Source organism: Tupaia chinensis, unplaced genomic scaffold (assembly GCF_000334495.1).
Source record: "Tupaia chinensis unplaced genomic scaffold, TupChi_1.0 Scaffold000407_4, whole genome shotgun sequence".
In the NCBI taxonomy this organism is placed as follows: domain Eukaryota; kingdom Metazoa; phylum Chordata; class Mammalia; order Scandentia; family Tupaiidae; genus Tupaia; species Tupaia belangeri.
Genome location: NW_006159912.1, coordinates 4,379,931 through 4,392,798, shown reverse-complemented (window position 1 = coordinate 4,392,798; position 12,868 = coordinate 4,379,931). Strand labels below are relative to the sequence as shown.

At 42.7% G+C, this 12,868-nt stretch overlaps 1 protein-coding gene across 5 annotated transcripts in view; it reads left to right on the top strand.

The window, feature by feature from the left end:
- GGNBP2 (gametogenetin binding protein 2) overlaps positions 1–12,868 on the top strand; it is a 68,161-nt gene that overhangs the window by 25,341 nt on the left and 29,952 nt on the right. For all 5 annotated transcript variants that reach the window (XM_006154450.2, XM_006154449.2, XM_006154447.2 and 2 more), the window contains exon 2: positions 12,235–12,315. In XM_006154450.2, coding sequence (XP_006154512.1) covers positions 12,235–12,315 — 81 coding nt within the window. The remainder of the gene's footprint in view (positions 1–12,234; positions 12,316–12,868) is intronic.

Genomic DNA, 12,868 nt, shown 5'->3' with positions numbered 1-12,868 from the left:
GCGCGTGTGCGTGCGTGCCCAAGATCCCGAGAGGAGAATGGAGGAGAAAGGATTGCGGCATGACCATCCCCCCTGGGGGGCGATTTCTCGCTTTCTGTCTCTATGTCTCTCTCTGTCTGTCTGGCGAGCGCACGCGCCCTACAGTGAAAATCTCTAAAAACAAACAAACAAACAAACAAACAAACAAAAACAATGATAGTGAAATTTTCTTTTTCTTTTTGGAGAGATTTTTGCTATAGGGCGTGTGTGCTCCCCAGAAAGATAGAGACAGAAAGCAAGAAATCACCCTCCGGGGGGATGGCCACACTGCAATCCCTTCTCCTCCATTCTTTTTTTTTTGGAGAGATTTTCGCTATAGGGCGCGTGCGCTCGCCAGACAGACAGGGAGAGACATAGAGACAGAAAGCAAGAAATCACCCCCACCCCGGGGGGATGGTCACGCTGCAGTCCCTTCTCCTCCATTCTCCTCTCAGGATCTTGGGCATGCACGCACATGCGTCCGGCATGAGTTTTAAGCCACCGGGTCCAGGACGTGAACCGCGGTCGACTACATGGGAGTCCAGCAACATAGCCATTACGCTAACTGCTGTTTCTCATCCTCTATTCTTCTCAGGATCTTGGACACGCATACACACATTCCCGGCGTGAGTTTAAGTCACTGGGTCTGGGACTTGAACCGCAGTCAACTTCATGTGAGTCCAGTGACGTGGCCATTATGCCAACTGCTGGTCCCTTAATGAAATTTTCTTTAACAGTAATAAAGCATTATTGAGGCCAGCAGGTGGCATGGTTGTTAAGGGCGCTTGACTCCCCTATGCCTGACCTCAGTTTGAGTCCCAGACCTAGCAACTTGCTTTCTCAATTCCTCTCTCTCTGTGCCTCTCTGGTCAAATTAAAATAAATCAATAAATCAATAAAGTTAAATAAAATAACTCTTAAAAAAAAGAAAAATAATGATTTATTTTAATACTTTTTTTTTTTTTTTGAGAGGTGTTTTTGCTATAGGGCGCGTGTGCTCGCCAGACAGACAGAGACAGAGAGATAGAAAACGAGAAATCACCCCCCAGGAGGGATGGCCATGCCGCAATCCCTTCTCCTCCATTCTCCTCTTGGGATCTTGGGCATGCACGCACAAACGCCCAGCGTGAGTTTTAAGCCGCGGTCGACTACCTGGGAATCCAGCAACATATCTATTACACTAACTGCTGGTCCCTTTATTTTTAAAATTTGACCAAAGAGAGACACAGAGAGAGAGAAAGGTAAAGTGAGAAAGCAAGCCTCCAGCTTAGGGACTCAAAAAACGCAATGGGCCACATGAGAGTCCAACTCCTTAGCCATCATGTTACCTGCTGGCCCCTGAATAAATAATAAATCTTTAAAAATTTAAAGAAAAGTAAAGGGGAGGAAGGAAATAATGCCTTTTGCCTCTTTCCCTCCCCTTTTCTACTGTTATTTGTTAAAACATTTAATAGAATGTAGTGATTGACCAGGAAACAGGTAAAAAAAAAAAAGCCATTGTCTTAGACCAGCTGATGGCACAGTGGCGACACAGTATGGAAGGGTCTGGAGTTTGTATCCTGAGACCTCTCTGTGCACATCAGCCATGCTCATGTATGTGATCCAAACTGGTAAGACCAGGGTGGATCATGGCATGAATCCCAGCAGGGGTGCTGATCTCTCTCTGTCTGTTTCTCATGGAAGAAATGAATAAATAAAACTTTCTAGAAAGGTAAAAGAAAAAACATTGTCCTAAGTGTTTAAAAGGCAGGGACAGAGACCAACATGTGTGTGGTTGTTAAAGTGCTGGACTCCCACATGGTCTACTGCAGTTTAAGTCCCGTACCTGGTGGCTTGCTTTTTTACTTTCCCTCTCTCTCTCTGATGGGTGTATATGCCCTAGAGCAAATTAAAAATAATAATAATAATAATAAATAAAATTAACTTTAAAAAGGCAAGGACTGAGTAATTACTGTGAGTACAGAATCTCTAGCCAAGATGTTATAGAGTAAGAACAAGAGAAAATTTTAGTATTATCTAAGCCAGGGAAACCCAGGAAAGAACAGTAATAGAGTGGATCTTGACATTTATCTACACTAGTTAGGTAAAAATATAATAATCTTTTTTTTTGTTTGTTTTTTAGAGGTTTTTGCTATAGGGTGCATGCGCTCGACAGAAAGACAGAGAAAGAGAGACAGAAAGCTAGAAATCATCCTCCAGGGGGGATGGCCACGTTGCAATCCCTTCTCCTCCATTCTCTTCTTGGGATCTTGGGCACACATGCACACACACCTGGCATGAGTTTATACCATTGGGTCTGCAACTTGAGGCGCAGTCAACTATGTGGGAGCAATGTAACCATTACACCATCTACTGGTCCCGAAAATATAAGATTCTAGAAACGACCCTTTTGGTGTTGTCTGTGACCTACTGGTTAAAGGGAGTCAGATGCCATGTGGCTGACTGTGGTTCAAATCCCAGCCTCAGCAGCTTGAAAAACACATCAGGCGATTGGGGGCAGCAAGAGGCGTGATGGTTAAAGCCGCTGGACTCCCACACAGTCGACTGTGGTTCGAATCTCAAACCTGGTGGCTTGCTTTATAATTTTCCCTGTCTCTTATTCTGTCCCTCTCTGGTCAAATTAAAATAAATTAAATGAACCATGGTTAGCCATGTGGGAGTCCAGCACCCTTAATCCTATGCCACCCGCTGTCTCCCCCCCCCCCTTTTTTTTTTTCCCAAGTTTTGCTATAGAATGCATGCACTCAACAGAGCAAGACAGGGGTGGGGATGGAGTGAGAAATCATCCCCCGGAGTTGCTGGCCATGCAGCATTCCTTTCTCCTCCATTCTGTTCTTGGGATTTTGGGCACACATGCACATGTGCCCAGTGTGATTTTCAAGCCATCAGGTCTGGGACTTGAACTGTGGTTGACTGTATAGGAGTCCAGTACCTTAACAACCACCCTTTTTTCTTCCTTCCTTTCCCTCTCTCCCTCCCTCTTTCTTTTCTTCCTTCCTTCCTTCCTTTCTTTCTTTCTTGTGATAGAAGGATTCTCAACAGAGTCTCATCATACCACAGTCCCTTCTCCCAGCCCTCCAGCTCCCTAGGATCTTAAGTACCTATGTTTGGTTGGCATGTCCTTTTTTTCCAGTAGGGTGCTTGTACTCTCAGAGAGAAAAAGAGAGAGCCAGCTGGGGAGAGAGAGGAAGAGGGAGAAAGCAACCGCCTCCAGAGGGGGTGGCCATGCTACAGTGTCTTCTCTGTTCTCTTCTAGGGATTTTGGGCACACATGTTTATGTGCCCATCTTATTTCTCAAGCTGTCAGATCTGGGACTTGAACTATGTAGTGAGCCATGTGGGGGCCATTTGCCTTAACTACCACACCACTGATTGGCTTCTCCTTCAATTTTTTCTAAATGTTTATTTGTTTCTTTTGATGAATAAGACACACAGAGGGGCCAGCAAGTGGCGTGGTGGTTAAGGGCACTAGACCCCCACATGGCCGACTATGGTTTGAGTCCCGGACCTGGTGACTTTCTTTCTCACTTTCTCTCTGTCTCTCACTCTGTCCCTCTCTGGTCAAATTAAAAATAAATAATATTAAGTAAAATAATTCTTTTTTTTTTTTAAGAGGCTTTTGCTATAGGGCACGTACGCTCGCCAGAAAGACATAGACAGACAGACAGAAAGTGAGAAATCACCCCCCAGTGGGGATAGCCACGCCGCAATCCCTTCTCCTCCATTCTCCTCTTGGGATCTTGGGCACACACGCACATGTGCCCGGTGTGAATTTAAGCCACGGGGTGCGGGACTTGAACTGGAGTTGGCTACGTGGGAGTCTAGTGACATAGCCATTACGCCAACTGCTGGTCCCAAGTAAACGAAAGATCCTAACAGGGTCTTAGCACCATGATCCACCCCATCCTTCATCCAGCCCTGAATAATTCACACGTGTGTGCCCGGTATATTTGGGGAGGTCTCTGGACCTGAACATGTGTAGGGTTGTCTCACATGGCATTACATTTTACTGATGTGTCACCATATGGCATCTCCCTAACGGGAAGCTGTGATCCATTGCAAGCAAGCTTCAGCCACCCCTGGGTCATGGGCATACACGTGCCGACGGACTCAGGACAGTCTCTAGATTTGAACCTGGAACCTTCCCGTGTGGTTCAGCTTCACAGAGTATACATTTTTGTCTGTTTTCCTCTGTGTTACTACCTGGCCCCTTGCTTTAATTTTTGAAACAAGCAGTTAATCAGAACAGAAATAATTTACTTATGCTTTTACCTAAGTACCAGGCTATAGAGACTTTAAGTTGTTAGCTTTGATTCTAAAATGGTATAGGTAATTATCTTCATTTTTTCACTTATTTCCCAGAGGACATGTGTTCACCAGGTGGAGGGGGGCAAGAAGGGGAGGAAGAAAGCACCTCCGTATAGGATATGGCTGTGCCGCACCTATTTCTCCATTTCTTTCGGGATCTTCGGCACATGTACCCAGCATGTTTTCAAGCTGCTGGGTCTGGGAGTCAAACCATGTAGCTCTCTGGGATCTAGCTCCTTTAACCATTAGGTCACTGAGCTGCCCTCGTCCCCCAAGTTTTCTGGGGGCAATTGGTATGTGGTTAAATAGTATATACAGTTGGCCTTCTCTATCTGCAGGTTCCCCTCTGTGGATTTAACTTGTGACAGCCCAGGACATGCCAGTCATTATGAAAAAAGGCAGGAAGATAGGGGCTAAAGAAGTTTATGTGTGTATTTTCCTATTCACTTATTCATCTGATACTAAGTTACTTAAACATAACCTAGAGATAATTTAAAGTATACAGGAGGATAGCAGTAGGTTACATGTAAATACTACACCATTTTATTTATTTTTTTAGTTCTACACCAAGAGACTTGAGTATATATGCAGATTTTGGTATCTTTGGGGGGTCTTTGAACAGGAACTATATTTGGATCATTTGGAATAAGTGAAAATGCAAATCAAAGTGCTATTTGTTTAAATAGTAGGTTTGGAGTAACTTGCAGTGTTCTATTGAGTTACATAATCCTGCAAGTTTATCTTTTTCTTTTTTTTTTCTTTTTCAATTGCCAGAGGGTACATGTGCTCACCAGTGAGAGAGAGAAAGCACACTGAATGGGGTCTGGTCACGTCATACTCTCTTTTTCTCCACTTCCCCATCCTGTCAAGATTCCAGGCATGGGGAACCAGCAGTTGGCGTAATGGCTATGTTGCTGGACTCCCACGTAGTCGACTGCAGTTTGCGTCCGGGACCTGGTGGCTTAAAACTCATGCCGGGTGCGTGTGCGTGCGTGCCCAAGATCCCAAGAAGAGACTGGAGGAGAAGGGATTGCGGTGTGACCATCCCCCCGGGGGATGATTTCTCGCTTTCTGTCTCTATGTCTCTCTCTGTCTGTCTGGCGAGCGCACACGCCTTATAGTGAAAACCTCTCCAAAAAAAAAAAAAAAAAAAGACAAAGATTCCAGGCATGTTCGCATACTTCCCACTCGAGCTGGGATTTGGACAGTGGTCAGCCATGTAGGATCTGGCTTTCTATGTACAGCGCTTAACCATTACATTACAAAGCTGGCTCTGTCCTTTACCTTTTTAAGACTTGACAGTTAAATTTATGTCTCAAACTGATAATTCTAGAGAACAAAATATGAGTTAAATTACGAGGTATTGTTATTTCATTTTAAACGTTTTGTCAGAAGGCACGTGGTCTTTGGGAGAGTCGGAGAGAGAGTGCTAGTGCAAGCATGCGCACTCCTGTGAAGGCTCATTGCAATCCCTTCCTCTCTGTACCTCCTTCCTTTTGGTATTTTTGGGCATGCACACACATACGCCTGGCATGTTTTCCAAGCTGCTGGGTCTGGGACTTGAATTGCACACTCAGCCACTTGAGATCTAGTTCCCTTAACCACTAAGCCATGGGCTGACCTCCACTTTTATTCTTCTGTCAGTTTTTCGGGCCATTTCTAATAGGATGTCTAATATCAGGATTATTAAGTATGTTAATTACAATAAATCTAATGGGCAGTATGAATTGCTAGATATTTTGCCCATTTATTTGAGTTGTCCTCATCAGATCATTTGGAGCTGTGCATTAAAGTAGACTAATGTGGGCCAGCAGGTGGAGTGGAGGTTAAGGCGGCTGGATCCCAAATGACTGACTCCGTGGTTCGAGTCCTGGATCTGGTGCCTTGAAAATCATGCCAGGTGAGTGTGCATGTGTGCCCAAAATCCTGAAAGGAGAATGAAGAAGAGATTGCAGTGTGCCTATTTCCCCCAGTGGGTAATTTCCCTCTCTCTCCGTGTTGAGCACATGTATCCTATAGCGAAAATGTGGTAAAAAAGAAAAATTAGTGAATTCAGTTTTACTGAATTCATAAATAATAAACCATATTCTTATTGTCACCACTCTTTGGAGATATTAATAAGATAGAGAAGGAAAACTAGAGAGAGGATATAGGGTAGCGAAACCTGAAACTTGGATAATTGTTCCTTGAATTGTGGTATTTGAACCTTTTAGGTTCAAATAGAAGAAACTTCCAGAACAGTAAAAGCTATGGAGATGGAAGCAATCTTTGAACATAAATATATGGAAGCAGGGAACATTATCTTTCCCCTGATAATAAGTAGTATATGTGCAGTGTAATAAATTGGGAAAGATAGAAACACACAAAACAGTCTCTTACCTTACTGTCTAGAGATAGCCACATCTAATATATTGTGTATTTTCTTTATCTGTAGGATAAAATAGAGAAGAATTTGAATAATTTTGTGCATGGAATCTTTGATTTCGTGACATACGGTGAAGTTCTTTGAACTGTTAAGGTGGCGATTGTGTCATAGCTCACCCTCTCAGTGTCCATTTCTCACCGTCCTCCACCTATCCAGTATTATTCCTCCTTCCTCACATCTAGAAAATGTCTTGTACCTGTTGCTTACATCTGCCTTAGTTACTAAGACTTTACTTACCGTTAGAATAAGAATGTCTTGGGCTAGCCAGTGGCGTGGTGGTGAAGGCATCTGGATCCACATGGCTGACTGCAGTTCGGGCTGACTGATGGTGGCTTGAAAGCACACTGGGCACGAGTGCATGTGTGCCCAAAGTTCCTAGAGGAGAATGGAGGAGAAGGGATTAATGCATGGCCACCCCCCTGGGAAGTGCTTTCTCACTTTCCTCTCGCTGCTCTCAGTCTCTGGTGAGCACATGTGCCCTATAGCAAAAATTCTTTTGAAGAATTATTTATTTAACTTTATTTATTTGTTATTATTATTCATTGTGACTAGAGAGAGAGAGGCTGGGAGAGGGAGAAATTAAGCCGCCAGGTCTAAGACTTGAACTGCAGTCAGCCATGTGGGAGTCCAGTGCTTTAACGCCATCTGCTGGGCCCTAGCAAAAAAAAATTTTTTTAAAAAAGAACGTCTTGAATCTCAGGTAGAGGGAAAGTAATGGTCAACTACATTAAAGAGACATGTCTTCATAGTGCTGCTTTGAGGAAGAGGGTTCTTTTTTAATTCTAAATTCATCATTATTTTTTTTTATGTCTTCAGTCACTATACATCATTTAGCTTGTAGAGAGAATTTTCCCAACATGAACTACATTTCAGACTAGTCCAGTTGAGAATACTATATGTGTCATCATCAACAGGTAATAAACCATTTCTGTGTCCCACACATGTCTGTCTGCTCTATTTTTCTCCCTAATTTAATTCCCTATACTCTTCTCCTCTCCCTCCCTCCTACCATGCTGTCTCCAGAGTCCATAACTATTTTCACGGCTTTTATGTCCTCCACTCTTGAGTGTCTACTATAGAAGCAGGCAGTCAGTATATGTTAAGTGGAGACATACAGTGTCTCTTTCATAGCCTGACTTGATTCACTCAGCAATAAATCTTCCATATTCGTCCACTTTCTATCAAATGCCAGGGTCTTGTTTTTTATGACTGAGTAGTATTTCATGGAGTATATATACCACACTTTTTTAAGCCATTCTTCTGTTCATGGACATTCGGGTCGGTTCCATGTCTTAGCAATCGTGAATTATGCTATAGTAAACATAGATATGCAAGCATTTTTCTGTCTGAATATTCTTCTGTCCTTTGGGTGGATTCCCAGGAGTGGAATTGCTGGATCATATGGAGGTCCTATTTGTAGGTCTTTGAGGGACCTCCATATTGTTTTTCAGAATGGCTGGACTAATTTACATTCCCACCAACAGTGTAGGAGAGTTCCCCTTTCACCACAACCCCACCAACACTTAACATTTTTCCTTTTTTTTTTTGGAGAGGTTTTTGATATAGGGCACATGTGGCTCACCAGACAAACAGAAAGAGGGAGACAGAAAGCAAGAAATCACCCCCCAGGGGGATGGCCATGCCACAATCCCTTCTCCTCCATTCTCCTCTCGGGATCTTGGGCACACACGCACACGCACCCAGCGTGAGTTTTTTTTTGTTTTTTTTGAGAGGTTTTTGGCATAGGGTGCGTGTGCTTGCCAGACAGAGACAGAGAGACAGAAAGCGAGAAATCACCCCCCCAGGGGGGATGGCCACACCGCAATCCCTTCTCCATTCTCCTCTCGAATCTTGGGCATGCACGCACACGTGCCTGGTGTGAATTTTAAGCCACCGGGTCTAGGACGCGAACTGCGGTCGACTACGTGGGAGTCCACCAGCTAACTGCTGGTCCCCAACACTTAACATTTTTTTAGAGAGATTTTTTTGCTTGTGTACGCTCGCCGGAAAGACAGAGACAGACAGAAAGTGCTAAATCAACCCCAGGGGCAATGGCCACTCAGCAGTCCCTTCTCCTCTAGTCTCTCAGGATCTTTTTTTTTTTTGGAGAGGTTTTTTGCTACAGGGTGCGTGCGCTTGCCAGACAGACAGAGAGAGACAGAGAAATAGAAAGTGAGAAATCACCCCCCAGGGAGGATGGCCACACCACAATCCCTTCTCCTCCATCCTCCTCTCGGGATCTTGGGCTTGCATGCACACGTGCCCGGTGTGAGTTTAAGCCACTGCATCGGGGACTCGAACCGTGGTCGACTACGTGGGAGTCCAGCAACATAGCCATTACGCTAAATGCTGGTCCCATCCTCTCGGGATCTTGGGCACGTATACACATGTGCCCGACAAGAGTTTGAAGCTACCATGTCTGGGACTTGAACCGTGGTTGACCATGTTGGTGTCCAGTGATGTAACCATGACACCATCTGCTGGTCCCTGTATTTTTTTAAAAAAGAATTATTTTATTTAACTTTATTTTAATTTGATTAGAGAGTGACAGAGTGAGAAAGAAAGGGAAAGTGAGAAAGCAATCCGCCAGGTCCAGGACTCAAACCACAATCGACCATGTGGGAGTCCAGTGCCCTCAACCATCAGGGTACCTTCCAGCACCCATTTTTTGTGTTTTTAATCTTCACCATTCTAACAGTTTATTTAGTTGGTATCTCCTTGTGGTTTTAATCTGCATCTCCATGATAAGGGATGTTGAGCATTTTTTCGTATGGTTTTTGGCTATTCATATGTCTTCCTTAGAAAGTTTTTTGTTCAGTTCATTTCCCATCTTTTAATTGGTTTTACCATTTTTTTGCGGGGTGGGGGGGGGGAGGACGCTGCTTGAGTTCCCTGTGGATTCTGGGATTCTGGTTATTAGTACCTTATCTGAGACATAGTTTACAAAAATACTCTTTTAGGGACCAGCAGTTAGCGTAATGGCTATGTCGCTGAACTCCCATGTAGCCGACTATGGTTTGAGTCCTGGACCTGGTGGCTTAAAACTCATACCGGGCGTGTGTGCATGCGTGCCCAAGATCCCAAGAGGAGAATGGAGGAGAAGGGACTGTGGCATGGCCATCCCCCCTGGGGGGTAATTTCTCACTTTCTGTCTCTCTCTTTCTGGCGAGTGCACGTGCCCTATAGCAAACACTTCTCCAAAAACAAAAACAAAAACAAAAACAAACTCTTTTATTCCGAGGGTTGTCGATTCACACTAATAATTACTGTGTCACTTGTTGTGCAGAAATTTCTTAATCTGATGTAATCTCACTTGTCTATTTTTGGGATTATTGCCTGTGATTTGAGAGGTCTTACTGAAAAATGTCTGCCTGCCCCAGTGTCTCTCAAGAGTTTCCCCAGTGTTTTCTGTCAGTAGTTTTATAGTTTGAGACCTTAGGTTTAAATCTTTGATCCAGTTTATGTTGAGAGAGGAATCTTTTTAAGACCCCATTTTTATTTTGGATCATATGTATCTCTGTCCACTCTTCACTCTTCCTGTATGTAGGAGTTTGTAGCCCTTATCATCGGGAAATAGTTTGTCCTAGCACAGTACCTTTTGGATATTGTTAACTTGTTGCAGTTAAAACTTAACATGTGTTGCTTTATTTCATGGTTTCGAAGGTATACTTTCACATATTAACATCTCTGAAATTGGGTTGCTCCTTTAATATGATGACATCTTACAGTTAAAGTAAGTTTTTTCTTAGTACTGAACTATTTTTTTTCTTAAATTTTTAAAAATAATTATTTATTTAATTTATTTATGTATTCATTTATTTATTTCTTAATTTGACTAGAGAGAGACAGAGGGTGAGAGTGAGAGAGAAAGGAAGTGAGAAAGCAAGCCACCAGATTCAGGACTCGAACCCTGGTGGGCCATGTGGGAGTGTCCAGCGCCTTAACCACCACACCATCTGCTGGTCCCTATTTTTTTTTTTCTTTTTGACTGCCAGAGAGCATGTATGTTCACCAGAGAGAGACAGAGATAGAGAGAGAAAACACTCTCATCGGGGCAGTGGAGGGTAGTCACACTGCAGTCCACTCTCCTCCTTTTCTTCATCCCATTGGGATTTTAGGCATGCACACACATGTACTTACCACATTTTTCAAGCCACCTGGGCTAAGATTTGAACCCTAGTCAGCCATACAGGACCAGCCTGACTGGTACTTTTTAACAGTTAATAATACTTACTGTAGGGGTCAGCAGGTGGCTTGATGGCTAAGGCTCTGGACACTCCCACATGGCTGACCATGATTCAAGTCCTGGATCTGGTGACTTGCTTTCTCAACCACCCCCTCCCCCCCCACTCTATGTGTGTGTGTTTGTGTCTCTCTCTCCCTCTCTCTTTCATCAAGTAAAAATAGATGCATAAATACATAAAATAAATCCTTATCAAAAAAAGACCGACTTACTGTATTCTACAGTGATAAGGAATAACTAAAAATAACAGGTTATTTCACTTATTGAATGTTTTTTGTTGGCCTTTGCAACTAACATTTTATAATTTAATCCTTAAACTACTCTGTGAGATAGATACTGGAAATTTTTACTCAATTTCATTACTTAATTTCATTTTGTAAGTGAGGAAATTGAGAATAAAGTTAATTAATTCACCCCAATTTAAGAAATTTTAAGTAGAAGAACTTAGATTTCAATTCACATCTACCCGACTTCAATACCCTTTCTTCCATGCTCCCAATGACTATCATTCTGACTTTAGAAACTTGTGTGTTGGGGTCAGCAGGTGGTATCAGTGGCTAAAGTGCTGGACTCCCACATGCTTGACTGTGGTTCAAGTCTTGGACACGGCAGCTTGAAAATCATGATGGTGCATATGCATGTATGCCCAAAATCCCAGGAGGAGGATAGAGTAGATGGGATTGCAATGTGTCTCTCTCTCCTTGCAGGGGTGATTTCTCACTTTTCCCTATCACTATTTCTTTCTGAAGAACACATACGCTGGAACCAGCAGTTAGAGTAATGACTATGTTGCTGGACTCCCACATAGTCGACCGAGGTTCGCGTCCCGGACCCAGTGGCTTAAAACTCAACACTGGGTGCGTGTGCATGCATGCCCAAGATCCTGAGAGGAGAATGGAGGAGAAGGGATTGTGGCATGGCCATCCCCCCGGGGGATGATTTCTCGCTTTCTGTTGTTCTTTCTCTCTCTCTCTGTCTGTCTGACGAGTGCATGCACCCTATAGCAAAAACCTCTTAAAAAAAAAAAAAAAAAAAAAAAAAAAACATGCCCCAATGGAAAAAATTTAAAAAAAAAAAAAAAGAAACTTGTGTGCTTAGTTTTTTACTTTTTATTTTTAAAGATCCTTTGAAAGGGTAGTCAAATCTAGCCTTAAGGGTTTATTTCTGTCCTAAGAGTTTTTAAAAGAGGCTGTGTTTGAAGAGTATAAATCATTTGTTTCTGCTTTGTTTGCATTTTAAGATGGTGATGGAATTTCCCGACAACGTGTTAAATCTAGATGGCCATCAGAATAATGGTGCACAACTAAAGCAGTTCATTCAGGTAATAATTTTTAAAATTAGTATTTCCAATGTTGTGTGTTTTAAAGAGTCATTTAAAATTTAGCTAAAATGTGTTAGCCCATAACATGGTGGTTAGGGCGACTGGGTCCCACATGGCCTTCTGTGTGGTTCTGAACCTGGTGTCATGAGAAACATGCCAGGCTCATGTGTGTGCATGCTCAAAATCCTGAACGGCGAAATAGAAGAAAAGGAATTACAGTGTGACCATCTCCCATGAGGGCCACTTTCTCACTTACCTTTGGTGAGCAAGCACATGTGCTTCTAGCAAATTAAAAAAAAATAGCTATAAGTATTAATTCTGTTTTACCTAGAGTTTCCTAGATATTTAAACTGCCATGAAGTTACTATCTTTTTTACTATTGCTATAGTGAATTTAGTTATATACCTGCTTTGTGTATCTATCATGTGAGAGAGAATTGGAGATGATATGTTAACATTTTGTGTGTCTGTAAGGCTCTAATTTTACCAAGTGGTCCTCTTTTTTTTTTTTTTTTTTTTTTTTTTTGTATTATGGTTTTTTTTTTTTTTTTTTT